Source organism: Meles meles, chromosome 1 (genome assembly GCF_922984935.1).
Source record: "Meles meles chromosome 1, mMelMel3.1 paternal haplotype, whole genome shotgun sequence".
Lineage (NCBI taxonomy): Eukaryota > Metazoa > Chordata > Mammalia > Carnivora > Mustelidae > Meles > Meles meles.
This window is the reverse complement of record NC_060066.1, coordinates 174,199,636-174,216,589: the sequence shown is the minus strand read 5'-3', so window position 1 is coordinate 174,216,589 and position 16,954 is coordinate 174,199,636. Positions and strand designations below refer to the sequence as shown.

At 58.8% G+C, this 16,954-nt stretch overlaps 2 protein-coding genes across 5 annotated transcripts in view; one reads left to right on the top strand and one right to left on the bottom strand.

Annotated features, from left to right (window-relative positions):
- Positions 1-14,255, top strand: part of PODN (podocan) — a 26,213-nt gene extending 11,958 nt beyond the window's left edge. For 3 of the 4 annotated variants that reach the window (XM_045999644.1, XM_045999638.1, XM_045999640.1), the window contains 8 exons: positions 1,376-1,440; positions 2,919-3,028; positions 4,197-4,353; positions 4,658-4,773; positions 5,549-6,206; positions 9,316-9,464; positions 10,735-10,948; positions 13,312-14,255. In XM_045999644.1, the coding sequence (XP_045855600.1) occupies positions 1,376-1,440; positions 2,919-3,028; positions 4,197-4,353; positions 4,658-4,773; positions 5,549-6,206; positions 9,316-9,464; positions 10,735-10,921 (1,442 nt within the window). In that variant the 3' untranslated portion in view covers positions 10,922-10,948; positions 13,312-14,255. Of the gene's footprint in view, positions 1-1,375; positions 1,441-2,918; positions 3,029-4,196; positions 4,354-4,657; positions 4,774-5,548; positions 6,207-9,315; positions 9,465-10,734; positions 10,949-12,358; positions 12,437-13,311 lie in introns of all 4 variants that reach the window. The other variant, XR_006817711.1, reaches the window with a different exon arrangement.
- Positions 13,847-16,954, bottom strand: part of SLC1A7 (solute carrier family 1 member 7) — a 45,847-nt gene continuing 42,739 nt past the window's right edge. Inside the window, exon 11 of the mRNA XM_045999651.1 lies at positions 13,847-16,954. Within this exon, the coding sequence (XP_045855607.1) occupies positions 16,736-16,954 (219 nt within the window). The 3' untranslated portion in view covers positions 13,847-16,735.

Here is a 16,954-nt window from a genome sequence, read left to right as displayed (position 1 = left end):
GCCTGGGACACCAGGGGGGGACCGGGCGCCCATGGGAAGAGCTCTGCCCTGAGGACCCAGGGATATGGGAAACAGCAGAGCCAGGCTGGCAGCAGGACCCCATGGGCAACGTGGCTCTCTCTGGTTACCTGAGAGCCGCCCCCCCCCCCAACCCGGGCGTCCCTGAGTGCTTAGTGTCGGGTCGGGTTAGGGGATAGGCTTCAGAGAAGCTTTGATTCCCAGGACCTTTGTCAGAGACTTGTAGGTAGATTCACAGAAGGCCTTTAAAATCAAAGAGCCATAGAATCCTCCAATTGTAAAAGGCTATTTTTTTTTCTGATACGAACACAATTTATGATTATAACAGAAAATTTGGAAATGTAGAAAATGAAATGGAAAAGAAAAACCTTACTCATAATTCTGCCACGTGGAGTTCATCAGTATTGATATTTTGGTATATTTCTTTCCACTTTTTAAAAAACAGCTTTACTGAGGTCTAACTTACATACTGTAAGGTTTACCCAACATAAAAGTACAATTTGATGAGTTTGGGGAAGTCTATGCAGTTGAACAACCATCACCACATTCCAATCTAGTCTTTTTTCTTTGTGTTTTTAATTCCTAGTGAGCTTATCGGATAGCCATGATAACGACTATAACGGCTTTGTTCCCCCTAGCAATTAGCTCAGCAGCGCCCTTCCTGGGGCTGGACACTCTGGGTGGCCGTCACTTTTCCCAGCGGCGGTAGGGTGTTCCCGGGGGGCGGAGGGTGCTGCACAGTTTATGTAACTGTTCCCTCTCCTTAGATACTTGGGTGAGTCCCAGCATCTGTGGGGCTGGGAGACCGGAACTGAGTGTCAGAGGCCGGCCTACGGACTGGAGAAGGGCAGTTTGGCTGGGCTCCCAGCGACAGTCGAGTTCTGACACCACATCTGCCAGCTGGGACAGGGGTGGGCCAGGTGGTGGGGAGGTGCAGGGGCCCCTGCCCTGCCCTGCGGCTGGGTATCAGGAGGGTCTGTGACCCCCTCGGGCCACACCTGAGGGGAGCACTCCTTCCTGGTGAGGAAGGACAGTGCTGGGTCCTCTGCCCTGTGGCCTGACCTGATGAACACCCGTCCCCACTGGGGTGGCCCCGAGAGGTGAAGGACCCGTCATTTCTGAGCCCTTTCCACCTGCTCCTCAGAGCCGGGGCCCCTGTGAGCAAGGGGAAAGAAAAGGGGGCTGGGCAGGCCTGCTGGGACTGGTCGGAAAGGGATCAGAACCCAACCTGCCTCAAGGGGGAGCCCTCCCCAGTCCTGGAAAGTGGGGTGGGCTTCTTGGGGGTTGTTGGTGGCGTGCTGTATGCCCTGTAGCATCTCCTTCATCCAGGGCTCTGACCGATGCCTGTCCTTTGAAGGGCTCCCGGAGGAGGCATTTGAGCATCTGACCAATCTCAATTACCTGTACTTGGCCAATAACAAGGTAAGGGGCCCCCTGGTGTCTGGGGCTGAGCTCAGGGAACCTTCACCAAGGCCTTTTCTAGGATGGTGGCTGTGTCCCCATTGCTGCTCAGACGTTGGCCATGGGATCAGAGTGGCCAGATAATGAAAACAGAGGCCCAGGGCTTACAGAAGTGTAGGGGGTGATGGCTCATCCCCACTAGTGAGGGGGTACTTGGAACACTTCCTGGAGGAGGCGGCATTTGAGCAGGACCATGAAGGGTAACAGGACTTCAGCCAGGGGCCCTGAGAGGGAGGCACTGCTGAAGAGACAGCATGAGAAGAGGCAAAAAGTCACCCAACTTCAAAATAGTTGGTGTGTCCCAGGGCTCTGTCTTGGTTCCTTCCCTCTGAGCTCTCTCGAGGTGACCCATCCCCTCCCTGGGCTTTAGTACCCATCTGCATCATGGCCATGTCCAGTGGCTGTCCCCAGCCCTTTCTACTCCTCCTACTCGAGATTCGAATCCGAGTCTGAGCCACAAATCCTGAGCCACAAATGCTTTGCTCAGCCACATCCCGTCCCACTGCAAGCCCTTGACTCCCCTCTGGCCCTGGTCCACAGCCCCCACCTGGACGGCCCTGTTTCCTCATTCGCTGCTCCTTCTCCTAAGAGCAGCCAGAGTGACCTTTAAAAATCACCCTTGCTTCTACCCCTCCATCCCCTGTCCCTAGCCCAAACACTCCCGAAGCTTCCCTTCCCACCCAGAATGAAAGCCACACTTCTCCCCATGGCCTGTGGTTGGAGGGCCTATGTGTGGGCCTCACAACTCCCATTCCCACTCACTCCCTCTACTCCAGCCCCCAAACCGGGCAGCCCCCCAGCGGGGCCTGTACTCACTGCCCCTGCCGCCATGGGTGCTGTCCCCTCAGATGGCGTTAGTGGTGCCTTCATGCCTTACGTGTCCCCTGTTCCCTGAGCACCCGACCCAGTTGTTCCATCTTTGGTCTGTTTTAACTTGTCAACCCTATCCTATACTTTTGTTCCCTGTTCGTTGTCTTCTCCACTAAGATGTAAGCTTTGGGGGGTGGGGATGGGGACACTTCCCTGTTTTGTTCCCCAGGACATGTCCAGCACCGGGAACCAGGACTGCAGTGTTGTCGACTCAGGGCCCACGATTGAATGAATGAAGGCTAGACACTGGGCGGGGGGTGGGGGTGTCTGGGGAAGTGTGCGTCCTCATAGCGACTGCACGGAGGGTCTGTGCTGGGGAGCTCTGAGGGGAGCGACCAGGAAGACAGCAGGACAGGCAGGGGCCAGGCCTAGAGGGCTTTGAATGTTCAGGGCTGGGGGAAGCCGTGCAAGTTCTGTTTTTATGTTATCAGGGGAGTGGGATGGCTTTCCAGTTGAGAAAATGGCTCTGGTTGCAAGCAGGTGACAAATTGGAGGGGCCCAGATGGCAGCAGGACCGAGTCTGCTTCTGCCCTCCATTGGTCTTTCTGCCCCAACTCTTCCCTTTCCAGCTGACCTTGGCACCCCGATTCCTGCCAAACACCCTGATCAGTGTGGACTTCGCTGCCAACTATCTCACCAAGATCTATGGGCTCACCTTCGGCCAGAAGCCGAACTTGAGGTGAGAAGTCAGACAGGGGCCCTGGGCTCCTGCTGGGGAAGAGGGAGGAGCTGAGACAGACACTCCCAGCGCTGAGCAAGGCCTAGAAAGCCCAGACAGGCCCCGGAAGAGGGGAAGGCTGGGCAGGGCAAGCAGGATGCCCCTGGCTCAGGGCTGTGGGCATGGGGGTTGCCCTGGGGGCTGCAGGATTTGAAGCCTGAGAGGAATCCGTCAAGGAGACAAGATCAGAAGGTGATGTCCATGTACCTGTGGGGAGCCGGACAAGGGTTTTTCCCTCCTTCCCCAGCCTGTGGGGGAAGGAAGCATCTTCCAAGAAGGAGAGCAGGCCCACTGAGAGCTGCTTTGGGAGGAGTGAGGCCTCCTAGCAGAGGTGTGTGAGCAGGGCAGAGTGGTGCTGGGGGTACCGCCAGCCGCCAGTGCTGCTTCTGTCCCTGGATCTGTCACCTCACTGGATTGTCTCTATCCCCCAGAGGAGCCAGGGTCACTGTACGTGGTCCCATCCCACCGATGAGAAGGCTGAGGCCCAAGAGAGGTCACACAGCAAGAATGACTTACATCTTCTATATTTAGGATATCTTCCATGTTTAAATACCCGCTATTTCTCTGATTTCTGGTCTTTGCTCCTTGTCGTATGTTAGCGCATGATGGCAGGGTCCTGTTGGTTGCATCCACTGCTCACATCTTCAGAGTCTAGAACAGTCTTGGCCCCTAGGGACACTCGCTGTATATTTGCTGAATGAATGAGAGGTTCCTTCCTCTGTGCCGGGCCCTGTACTGGACACTTGAGACAAAGAGGTGGCAGGGATGGTCCCCGTCTGCGGGAAGTCCCACAGAACTCAGAGTCAGCTGCGTGGGGATGCCAGGCAGGGATCCGGGGCTGCCACAGTCAGGGCATGACTGAGAACTGTCGAAGGGTGTGGAGGAGCACAGATGAGGGGGAGCACAGATGGTCAGCTGCCACTGACGTGTGCGGCAACCTCCAATGGGCCCTTGGTCTCCTTGGCTGTGTAGGAGGGACTGGATTAGGTAGGGTCTGAGGTTTTTCAAATGGAAAGAGTGTACCCTTTCCAGGCCCAGGCCCAACCTGAGCCAGGTCTGAAGGCTCACCAGGTAAGCTGGTGGGCAGGGGGACCTGGGCGAAGGTGAGGACCTTTGCCTTGTCCCTCAGGTCCGTGTACCTGCACAACAACAAGCTGGCGGATGCCGGGCTGCCAGACAACATGTTCAACGGCTCCAGCAACGTGGAGATCCTCATTCTGTCCAGCAACTTCCTGCGCCACGTGCCCAAGCACCTGCCGCCCGCCCTCTATAAGCTGCATCTCAAGGTGGGAGGGAGAGCGTGGGGAGGGGCAGCGAAGAGCAGGGCCCTGCCGTGGGGGAAGAGCCCCGGCCCACTTAGGCACAGTGGTGAGGCTGTGGGGCCTTGGGCACAAGTCAGAGGGCACAGCGTTTGCTGTGGAGAACGAGGCAGATGCCCAGGTACCTGGCTGTCGATACCACAGGCACAGTGCTCCAGGCCTGGGCCTCCTCCCCTGGCTCCCCAGACCCCTCTCCATGTCTCATTCCCAGGCCCTGCCCTTGCCCCTTGGCTGTCCCTCATGCTCCCCTCCCAACCATCCCACCCCTCAGAACAACAAGCTGGAGAAGATCCCACCAGGGGCCTTCAGTGAGCTGAGCAACCTGCGTGAGCTCTACTTACAGAACAACTACCTGACCGACGAGGGCCTGGACAACGAGACCTTCTGGTGAGCCCGCCTGGGCCCTTCGTGGGAGCGCGGCACCCAGGAAGCTGCTCCCCAGTTGGCAGCCATCCCTCTCCCACACGCCCTTCACCCACCTGTTCCTGGCCAGCTTCCTGGAGAAGGAACTTTGGGGCCTCTACCTCGGCTGACATGTCTTTCTTTCTTTTTTTAAAAAGTTTATATTTATTTATTTGACACAGAGAGAGAGAGACAGTGAGAGAGGGAACACAAGCAGGGGGAGTGGGAGAAGCAGGGTTCCCACTGAGCAGGGAGCCCCATGCGGGGCTCGATCCCAGGACCCTGGGATCATGACCTGAGCCAAAGGCTGATGCTTAACCGGCTGAGCCACCCAGGCGCCCCTCTACTGACATGTCTGTCCCCGAGAAAGAGTGATATGTAGAGAAGACTGGCCAGAATGCCAGTGAGACATCTGCAGGGACAGGCTTCTTGGTACAATGTTGAGACTGGAGCATACCTGTTGAAGGCAACCAGGTGTCACTTTTTAGGCCAGGGTAGCCACAAAAGGCCTTAACCGATTGGTCTTCAGAGGCTCTCCTTTGTGTCAGAAACCACGCTAGATTCTTCCCACACCCAGAGAGCATCGAATCACTCCAAGGAGAGGGTGGAGGGACTAAGGTCCCCTGGTGGGTCAGCTGGGGGCAGAGCGGGGATGAATTAGACACAGTTCCCCGGCGTCTCCCTCGGGAGGAGTAGCGGCAACAAGCACCACACGCGTGGGCCTGTGCCCACGCCCCACCGTCCTTGTTCTCCACTGCAGGAAGCTCTCCAGCCTGGAGTACCTGGATCTGTCCAGCAACAACCTGTCGCGGGTCCCCGCCGGCCTGCCGCGCAGCCTGGTGCTCCTGCACCTGGAGAAGAACGCCATCCGGAGCGTGGACGCTGACGTGCTGACGCCCATCCGCAGCCTGGAGTACCTGCTGCTGCACAGCAACCAGCTGCACGCGCGCGGCATCCACCCGCGTGCCTTCCAGGGCCTCAAGCGGCTGCACACGGTGCACCTGTACAACAACGCGCTGGAGCGCGTGCCCGGCGGCCTGCCCCGGCGTGTGCGCACGCTCATGATCCTGCACAACCAGATCACCGGCATCGGCCGCGACGACTTCGCCACCACCTACTTCCTGGAGGAGCTCAACCTCAGCTACAACCGCATCACCAGCCCGCAGGTGCACCGCGATGCCTTCCGCAAGTTGCGCCTGCTGCGCTCACTGGACCTGTCGGGTAACCGGCTGCAAACCTTACCCCCGGGGCTGCCGCGCAACGTGCACGTGTTGAAGGTCAAGCGCAATGAGCTGGCCGCCCTGGCACGCGGGGCGCTGGCCGGCATGGCCCAGCTGCGTGAGCTCTACCTCACCGGCAACCGGCTACGCAGCCGGGCCCTGGGCCCCCGGGCCTGGGCCGACCTGTCCCATCTGCAGGTAAGGGGGTGGGGGAAGGGGCTGGATCGTGCCCATGTGGGGTGCTACTGCTCTGGCTGCCCTGAGCCCACCCATCTTGTGGGCTCAGCTGAGGGGTGGGCAGGAGGACCTGGCTTGGGGGGGATGCAGCTAGACCAAGGAAACAGTAGGTATGGCTGGGACACGGCGTGCAGCAGTGAGCGGCTGGTATGGCCAGGTTGAGCTCAGCCCCTGCAGGGACAGGCTTTAAGAGGACTGTGGGGATCTGGGGAGGTCATGGCTGCAGGGAGGGTCCTACGGTCTAGGAGGACTGGGGCGCAGGGCTAGTTCGGGGGCACTGGAGAGACAAGCTCACCCACCTGAAGGCTCAGGAGCAGGTGACTAGGAAAGGCTGGGTTGGGGGAGGGGAGGGCGGAAAAGCCTGGGAGGCAGGCTGACCTCACAGGGCGCAGAGGGCTGGAGGAGGCAACCTGAGGGTCGTTGGGGGGCTGCTGAATGAGTGTGGCTGCTGTGGCCACAGTCTGAGTCAGTCGGGGTATCTGGCTATAAGTGAAAGGTCCCACTTAGTGAGGGCCGAGAGGGAACTCGAGTAGAGAAATCTGGGAGGCAGGGCCTAGATGCTGCAAGGTTAGAAGTGTCCCCATTCTGCTGCCCTATGGGGGAAGGGGGCCCTTCCCCAGATGTTCCCCCTTAATCCCCCCCCCCCGCTCCCAGCTTGCTCCACCCTCTCTCTCAGGGCTGTGCTGAAATGCACCTACTTGGGAGATCTTCCTTCACCAGCTGTCACCCTCCTCTGCTTTGTTTTCCTGCACAATCCTCATCCCTTCTGGGCATCAGGTCATCTGCTCACTAGTTGCCTGGTTTTCTGCTAGAACAAGGGGCAGGCATTTCATTCTGTTGGGTTCACTGCCGGCCCCAGGGTAGTAGATAGGCTGTGTGGTAAGCTCACAGTCCCTGTATTTTGGGAGAGCTGTCAGGAAGAGGATATCTGAGGGGAGGGGAGGAGAGAGCCCACAGAGTGGGCAGTGGGCAGGCGGGGCTTAGCCCTGAGGGTGGATCAGGGTGGGAGCTGGGGGTAGACAGCTAGCCCTGCAGGAGCAGCTAGCTGGGGTCTCTCCTTATCCAGACCGCCCTGCTGAGGGCCAGACACCGGGATCCAGCTGCCTGGACCAGGCCCCCTTGGTTTGTCCTCAGGAGCCCAGATCCCATTGTCCTCTCCTCCATACCTGCTCCTCCAGCTGCATTTTCTAACTCACTGAAGGGGCTGCCCACAGGAGACCTGGACGCTGCCCCTGATGCCCCCTTTACACACCACCTGCCCCCCAACACCCACTGTTACTGAACTCTCCCAATTCTACGTTCACACGTCTCAACTCACGTTTCTCCATCCCTGCTGCCCATACTCTAAGCCAAGGCATCCCCATTTCTCAGCTGGACCCCAGCTCCATAGGAGCTCTCCACTCCCATATCCCATATGCAGTTGGTGGGTTCTTGCGAAATCCGTGCTCACCTTCCACTCCTGCTCGGAACCCTTCTATGTCTCCTGATGGCTCTTAGAATTCAGAACAGAATCTTTGCCATAGTTGTTGGGGCTGGCCTGCCTCTGCTGGGCCAGGCTCCCAGGCACACTGGGCGTCACTCACCCTGGCTCTGCTGCGGAAGCACTGCACCCCGGAAACACCTGCTCACTCATTCATTGCAAAGCCTGTCCCGGGCCTCCACCATGTGCAGACATAACTGCCCTAGAAACTCCCGGCAGGGAGTAAGACAGATGGAGGGTCTCTATCCTCCTGGAGCTTGTAATATGCCTAGGACTTAGTCCAGGTGTCACCTCCTTCAGGAAGCCCTCAGTGATGGGCAGATGTGGCCATCTGTCAGGGAGGAAGTGTCTAGTGTGTGTGGCGGGGGGTGGTTCTTTCTCACACTGTTGGATCTTTCTACAAGCAGCTGTCCCCCTCCCCCGCTTCAGAGCCCCCACCTGTGCTGGCTGCTGTATTCCCCTGATGCAAGGCTGGGTCAGGCCACTTCCCTGGGTTCCCTCCACACTGCCCAGTTCTATCCGCTGTTATCAGATTTTGTGTCCATCTCCCCCATCACCCTGACCTCCGATGAGGTCAGCATCTCAGTGGATTCCTTATCCCCGGCCCCCGTGGGCACCGAGGATGTTTGGAATGAATGAGGAAGTGTAAGAGCTGTGTGGAGGGAACACAGTGGGGAGCAGGGAGCCCTGCTGGGTAAGGAAGGTGACAGGGAGGCTCCCCGAAGTGTGTAAGCTTGTTTTCCTCTTGATTCTTGAAGCTTGAGTCATGGCTCCAGTTTCCTGACCCTGAGCCCCAGCCTGTTGGGGTGAGGAAGGGAGATTAGAGATGAGGGAATGCACCTGTGTTGCACAGGTGTGTGTCAGAGCAACTGTGTGCTGATGGCCTGAGGGAAAGGCAGGGAGCTGGGCCTACACACATCCGGGTCTCTTGCCTACCGAGTTTGCTCCTCCCTGGGGAAACCACCCCATTCCCGTGGCCACCTGCTGCTTGCTCTCTAGGCATGTGGTGACTCTGAGACCGGACAGCCTAGGACTGCCTGCCATGGTAGGGTCACTGTGGGCCTCAAATCCTTGCTCCCAGCACCTGCCCATGTGGCCTCTGAAGTCCCATGAATGAGCAGCCCCACCCGTATGGACCCCCACCCCCAGTGTCCTCAGACCTGAGGATGGATCGGGTGGGAGCTGGGTGTAGACAGCTGGCCCCGCAGGAGCAGTGGACCAGTGTGGGGGATGTTCAAAGCCTGGAGGATCCCTGGCCTCTGCCCTTCTGGGGTCTTCAGTCTGATGGGATGACAGGCAGGCTAAGGAGGAGGGACTGTGCCACCCAGGTATCTTGGCTGTCAATGTCTGTGGAAAGGCAGCAGGAGCTGGGGAGGACATAGTTAGAACAAGGGTTTGGGTTCCAGCCTCACACAGGCTGTCAGGCCTCGGACAGATCTCCTAAAACCTCTCTGAGCCTCTGGTTCCCCACCTGGAAATGCGGCTAGTTCTAGATCCCACCTCATGGGCTTATCATCAGGTTTAGACCAGGGGGTGGGTGGGATCTTTGCAAGATGTTAAGTGCTTTGGCTCCCCTGGTCACCCATCCAGCTGCTGGATATCGCTGGGAATCAACTCACAGAGATCCCGGAGGGGCTCCCTGAGTCACTCGAGTACCTGTACCTGCAGAACAACAAGATCAGCTCCGTGCCTGCCAGTGCCTTCGACTCCACACCCAACCTCAAAGGGGTCTTTCTCAGGTAGGAGGGCTCCCTGTGTCAGCCTGGTTTTGGCAGAAGAGCTCAGGCTTCTGGAACAGCTCCCAGGTAGAGGTTGATGTTCAAAGCCAGACTCCATGGCTGACTGGCTGTGTGACCCTGGGTACGTCCCAGAACCTCTGTTGGCCTCTGTTTCCTCAGCTGTCAAGGGTGGGGACTGTCCTGGCCAGGCCTGGTGGGATTTATAGGTTTGTAAAAGGGCTTCAGAAACCTGGACAAGCCGTCTGTGTGGGCATTATTGATGTGGCAGGAAGGGGTACCAGAGAGCATGGTGACTTCTGTGCCCACAGCTGGCTGGCGTTGAGCCTGGGCCTCAGACCCAGGCCAGCAGATGGAAGATGTTCAAGTCCTCGCTGAGCTGTGGGGGTTTAGAATTGTTATTTTTTAAGAGAGAGAGAGGGAAAGGGGAGGACAGAGGGAGAAGAGAGAATCTTAAGCATGCTCATGCCCAGCATGGAGCCCAAGGCGGGGCTCTATCTCATGACCCTGAGATCCTGATTGGAGCTGAAAGCAAGAGTTGGACGCTTAACCAACCAAGCCACCCAGGTGCCCCTTGAGTGATTCTAATGGGGGAGCCAATTCCTCGGGACAGCAGTCAGGTGCTTCTTCCCAACATCCTACCTAACTATTCCCTCAACTCAGAGAAAAAGGACAGATTCGAGAAGGCAGAATGTGCACCCCCAGGGAGTTGGTGGCCCAGCAAGCCCCAGGCTGGGTGAGGGTACAGTGTGACCCATGCGTTGGCTCCTGTGGGGACTAAGGTACAAAGAGTTGAGGCGGCCTGATATCAGAGCCCAGCCTCTGCATCCCCTCAGCCTGAGTGCAGCCCTGGCCCAGTTTGACCCTGGCCATGCCTGTGTGCCGCTCCATACCAGGCTCCAAGGTAAGCCTAGGCTGGCAAGCCTGGAGCCCCAGGCCTTGGGGTTAATCCCAGAGGGAGGTGATCCCAGGCAGAGAGGAGTCTGTCACTCCCCAGTCTTGGAGCATTTGCAGATGGGGGCCTGCCCTCGCTGTAGATGAGTAGCCCAGGGTCCACCCTTCCTTCCCCTGTAAGCTGTAGCACACTGAACAGCTGGGACTTGCATGACACACCTTGCTTCTCAGCACTGCCCCCCCTCCCTGCACCCTTTTTGTACTTACTGCACCATCTTCCTGGAGAACTGTCCCCTCCCCTTTCCTGGTTACGGTGGGTGGGGATGGGGACTCTGAGGGCCAGGCCTCCCGCGCTGACCGCCCACGGCTGCCTGCACAGGTTTAACAAGCTGGCTGTGGGCTCCGTGGTGGAAAGTGCCTTCCGGAGGCTGAAGCACCTGCAGGTCTTGGACATAGAAGGCAACTTTGAGTTTGGCGACGTTTCCAAGGACCGGGGCCCGCTGAAGGAGGAAGAGGATGAGGAAGATGAGGAGGACGAGGATGAGGAGGATGAGGAGAGGCGATAGTGACAGGGTGAACCGGATGTGACACAGGTAGGTGGTCTGTGGGGGGGGGTGCAGTGTCCTGTCCCTGACCCCAGTGTGGGCCCTGGGTGAGGGGCTAGCCAGCCTGTGGGAGGCCAGCACAGGCAGGGAACTCTCCAGAGTGAAGAGCGCCCCGAATGGGACATGCACAGGGCCTGGGACGGTGGAAGCAGGGAATGGATGTGGGGGCCCCGGAGGAGGCTTCTGCTGTGACTCAAGCCGCAGGTGATGGGGGCAGTGAGGACGCACTCAAACAGATGGCCTGAAGGGACTGGGGTGTGGGGGGGAATGTGCAGGCTCCAGAGGCCAGAGTCAGCCCGCCCGGCATGAGGTGAGGCAGAAGACAAGCCCCTGGACCTCACTTGGAATCCCGGGCCAGTGATAGTACAGCAGGAGGAGATTGTTGAGGTGGTAGAAACACTGAGTTCTAAGTAGTTCAGGCCTAGGGGGTGCTAAGGCGACGGCCCAGGTGTGGGCTGGATATATGGGTCAGGGGCTGGAGATGGGGGTCCAGCCATCATCAGCCTGGAAGTAGTACGAGGCCACAGGAGGCTCGCCTGGGGAGAGTGCAAGGCCATGGCCCACTGCAAGGAGGCCTGCAGAAGGGGCTGTAGGGAAGCAGCACGGGAAGGAGGGAGGAAACCCCAGCCGCCATGGAGGGAGCTTATGTGCATGTGCAGCACAAGACCCCGTGTGTGCACACGCTGCACCAACACCCATGTACCCGTGTTCACACGTGTGTCTAAACACGCACGCGCTCACCCAGAGCACACACTTGTGGAACGCATGGTGCGCACAGACACAGGCACGTGCTCCGTGGACCGTTCACAGGTGCTGGACAGGCACAAGCGTGCACACACGAGGACGCGTGCGTCCCCACGCACAAGGCGCTTAGAGAGAGAGCAGCCACGTCGGTACTGCTGAGGGGCAGCGAGAGGGAGCCCTATCAAGACCCACCAGATTTGTCCACTAGGAGCTCAGACAGGACCTTGTGAGGGAGGGGCCTCAAGGGCAGTGGGGTGGAGGAAGTTGCTGTCGAGGGGAAGACCCACAGAAAGCCTGCACCTCTGTCAAGAAATTTGGCTGTAAAGAGATGAGCAGGTGGCAGAGGGAAGGGGGTGCGAAGTTCGGGGGGCTCCATTTACCTTTGCCCTTTGCAAAGGAAACAGAGCCTGTTAGAGTGCTGATGGGGAGGGGCTGGCGTGGATGAGGGGATAGAAAACGTGAGAGAGGAGGGCAGGGCGAAGCTAGCCCCACGGAGACAGGCTCCAGTGGCTTTGGCAGGAGGGTCAGTGCTTCTGCGGGGACAGGAGGGACGGAGGACCAAGTGGCTGCAGTCACACACAGGTTAGTGGCTTGGTGGCTGGACATGAAGTCACATCAGCCCGATGCCTTCCTCCTTCTGTTTTCTCTGTGCAGCAGGAGGTGCTCAGCTGACCGGGGTGGGTGTGGAGAAGATGGACCATAGGATCCATCCGTGGCGGGGTTTTTGGCCAGGTGTGTGGGACAGAAGGGTAAGGAACAAGGATGTTGAGGGTGTTGGCAAGAGAATGACTGCAGTCCTGGACCCCGGGGGTCAGTCTGGGAAGGGAAGGAGGTGTAGACAGGAGGATGGGTGGGCAGGGGCCTCTGGAGAGGGCATGGTGCGGTGAGTAGCCAGGAGGGGAGCCATGGTCAGAATGAGCTGAGCTGGGGACGGGGTCACAGGGTCAGGCTGTGGCCCTGGGAAGGGGCCCCCGGGGCCCCTGTTAGGACATTGACTTAAAGGAGGGGTTTGGGTCAGAGAGGAGACTGCAGGGTGGTGGTGAGGACCCCATGGGTGGATGACAGAGGGAGGTGGGGCTGACAGAAGGGTGTGCATGGGGTCGTTATCCTAGCTCAGAGAACAGACCCAGACGCCATGCTTGGGAATCCCCTGTCTCTGCTGCGGGACCCACCGGGAGAAGGTGGAGACCTCCTCTGAAGGCATTGTCCTCAGGCAGAGCCGGGGTCAGGGATGGGGGTGAACAGTTATTCAGTGAGGATGCTCTGGCCCTCCTGAGGGGGCTGTGGAGTCCTAGGGTGGGACAGAATCTACCCCTTCTGGAGGCCCTTGGCCTCAGGCAGGTCTATTGAATGGGGTTGTGGGGGTGAGGCATAGGGGTACCTGGAAGGGACCCTGGGGAGTGGCCAGAGGGGCCCCAAGGCCCTCTAGTTCATACAAGGCCTGGCCACATCAGCAAGAACACTGTCCAGTGGGTAGCCTACTGGCTCTGGGCCCCCAGGGACAACTCCCCCTCCTGCCTGCGGAGTCCCCTCAGGGAGGCCCCCTAGCTCAAGCCCACCTCCCTAAAGCCGACAGTTCTGCCCCGACTCTTCCACGTGTTCTGCAGGACAACAGACCCCTGGACCCCTTTCTACAGCACGTACCTGTGCCCTGGGAGCCCCAGTGCGCCACGTTCACAGACGCCCCCAGTGCCGCCGCCACCAGCCCTGCCGCCCACCGCCACCACCATGCAGGCTGAGCACACAGTCTCCAGCCCCACCTGCTCGTGCAGCGCCCTCAGCCACCACGTGCAGGTACCGTGACGCGTCTACACACTGCTGGCTTCACGGAACCCCCCGGACAGTTCCACGCCCCGCACAGGCCCTCCAGTGCTATCATGTCCCCGGACTCATGCAGACTCAGGGAAGGGTCTGACCCTGCCCTGGCACCCATGGATGCCTGCTCCCTTCACCGTGGACCCACATGTACACCCAGCCACCGCCCCCCACACCACCACCCCACAAGTCACATGCGAACAGCCCTCTGTGGCCTTGGGCACCAACATACTTTGCCCCAGCCAGAACCAGCCAGAATAGCTTGCCATTTGCTCAGCTGTCTGTCCATCCGAAGACAGAGTTATCTTGGTGCTCTCTGTGGCCAGGGGCCTGCCACGCTCTGGAACTCACAGAAGCTGACTTTTGTTCCTCTTCCTGCCTTTGGGACTGCTGCCCTGGCCTGCCTGCCCTGGTCCCCAGCTGCTGGGGCGGTCACTCCCTGCCATGCCCTGGCCGGCCACAGATGCATCTTTGACGGAGATCCCACTGAGGCAGAGGGAGTCTCCTGGGGCAGCTGGGGCTCTGGGCAAGGGTGAGGTGGACGGGCAGGGCCAAGCAAGGAGGAAGGGCCCAGCTGCCCTGATGACATACCTTTTTTTTTATTCTTTGGGCCTGTGGGGAGCTCTGGGTGCGTTTGGACTTAGAATTCTTTTTAAGAAAAAAGAAAGATAAAACCTCAAAGCTGATTTTTCTTGTTACAGAAAAACTAATATAAAAGCATTACCCCTTTCTGGCAGCCCATGGCCGTGTCTGTGTGTGCTTCCTGCCAGGCACTGGACTGGTGCCAGCTGGGGGTGGGCAGGACACAAGCACCTTAGGGCCCATCCAGACCGGCACAGGTTGGTGCAGAGATCCGTTGTTGGGCCCACAAGTCATCGCATAGGCAGAGGTCCAGGGTGTGGGGTTTAGTCACACGTAAGGAGGCCTGAGGCCTGTGTGGCCCATCTGCTTGGTTGGGGTCGGCGGGTTTGGCCAAGACCACCACACGGGGCTTGTGAGCTCACTCTGCACTTCCAGAGGCTGAGCATCTGAGCAAAGGACCTCCTGGCTTTGGGCCCCTCAGGCTCTCCCAGAGGACCACCTGCGTGCTGGTGGGTGTGTCCCCAGGATGGCTGGGGTGGGAAAGAGTCTGGAGGCAGGCCCAGGAGATAGAGCAGAGTCTCCTCGGGGCCCCAAGTCTTTGCAGCCCTGACCAGGGAAGCAGTGACGGACTTGCCTGGTGCTTCCACCGCCCCCAGAGGGGCCAGAGCTGGAACCAGATGGGGAGCACCTGGCTCAGAGCAAAGAAGGAACTCTGACGAGCAGAGCCGCCCCACAGCCGAGGGGTGCCCAGGAAGTAGTGCCCTCCTGCTCCTGGAGGCAGGTAAGCATGCTCCTGTTGAACCCAAGGAAGAGCAGATTCCTGCCTTGGGGTGGGCCAGGCTCCATTTCTCAAAGGGCCTTAGAGAGGTGACACCGGGAAGGGGTGTTTAAGCCAGTCCACACGATTGTGGGACTGACTGATAGCTTGACCTCTGACCTCTCTTCAGTGATTAGGCCTTAATGAGGGGAAAGATGTTCCCATGGTAGACCCTTCAGCCCCTGGCCCTGCAGTGGAACGAGGATCCTAGGATCAGGGCCCTTTATGGACTCCTCAGACTACAGCCCTGGAGGAGGATAGGAAGTAGTTCAGAACCGGGAGGTGGGAGGGTGAGTGCCCTGCTGAGTCTCCAAGGGACTTTGGGATGCCCATCCCCACCCCCCACTTCAGGGTCTCCTGGGGGCTCCTCTGTGCAAGACCCCAAAGCTACATCTTCTCCCCAGAGCACATTCAGAACAGGCTGTGTGGCTGGGGCTCTTCCATGTCCCCTCTGAGCCTCTGGAGGCCTCCTGGGGCTGAGGAGAATGAGGGAGAGAGTCTGGAAATGTCTTTGGGCACGTCCCCTCCTGAAAGCAAAGCATTCACCAAAGGGAGCCAGACTATTTGAGGAAATTTGTCTCTCTTGTGGGGACTGTTCTCTGTGGTCTGTCCACACTGTGGCTGTGGAGCCAGGCGCCCGGGCAAGCCGATTCATACTCTGCCTCCTGCATATGACAGCTCAGACAGGTCTGGCTTCATTCCCGCCCCCAGGACAGGCTCGTTTGCTCTCTGGCTTCCCTGGGCAGGCCTGTCCGCTGCCAGGCCAGCTAGACCTGTCTATCCTTTGGCTGTAGGGACAGGTCTGACCATACACTGGCTGCCCAGTCGGGCCAGTCTGCACAACGACAAGCTTATATTAGCCCAATAAAGAAATGCTGGCCATGTTATGGTCGCTACGCCCACAAGACTTGAAAAACAAAATACCTTTATTTAGTTATCAAGAATTTGCAAACACAGAAAGGAGTAGAAAATCTAACACTGCTTCATCAGAGGGCTGACCCCAGGGTCCCAGGGGCAGCTTGACCAAAGCATCCCAGGCCAACCTGCCTCCCTAGTCCTGGCTGGCCCACCTAACCCGTGGGAGGCTGGCCCAGATGATTCTAAGGGTCTCTGTGGCTCTTCTGAAGACATCCCCTCTCCACATCAGCTGAGTTTTGTGAGAGACAACTGGTGGGATGGGCTGTGGCACGTGGCAGGCAGTGGGACTTGGCCTTGGATTGGGCCATCCTCGGGGAGAACTGTGTGTCGGAGGACATGTGTTACAGGGCAGGGAGGGGGATGGGCCTGGGCAGGGACACAGCTGGGGCAGAACCAGACTACTCTTGTGTCTTCATAAACTGAAGGCAGTGGCAGAGCTCCTGGAGGGGGGCAGAGACCCTTTGCCTCTGGCCCTGCAGGCCCCCATCCTCTGGGAAGGAGTGGCCAAGGCTTGAAAGACTTGAGTTAGAGTCCTGGCCCTGGCTCTATTTGCTCAGAGACCTGGGGCAAGTGTTTTCAGCTCATAGAGCCTTAACCGTGTGATCTGGAAAGTGGGCCCAGATAGCCCCTGCCTGCCGCCCTGCTAGGTCATCACAGTAGACATGTCACAGCGGGGCTCGGGCCATGCTGCCTCTCCATGCTCCAGCTGAGGCTCCCACCTACAGTGTTGCCCTTCTGAGCCTCCATTGTCTGACGAGTGGGGCTAATTCTGACTTCTCGAGGGTGGGAAGAGTGTGTGAGCCTGGCTCCCATCAGGTGCTCAGAAAAGTAGGTGTGTTGAGATCCTACCCTTGGCCCCAAGCCCAGAGGCCTCCCCGGGCCCCCGCAGCCCTGCAGGCTCAGACGTTGGTCTCAAGCTCACTAATCTCAATGGTGCAGTGGTCCAGACAGGTGGTAGCTGATTCCTCGTCCTGTTCCACCTGGACGGGGACATGGTGGGGACAGGTGGGGCCCAGGGTCAGCTCCGAGGCCTCAGCCACACTCTTCACACAGCCATTCTGCTGGGTTGCCACAATCTCCTGGAGGCTCACAGGCTTGGTCTCACAGGGCGGCAGTTT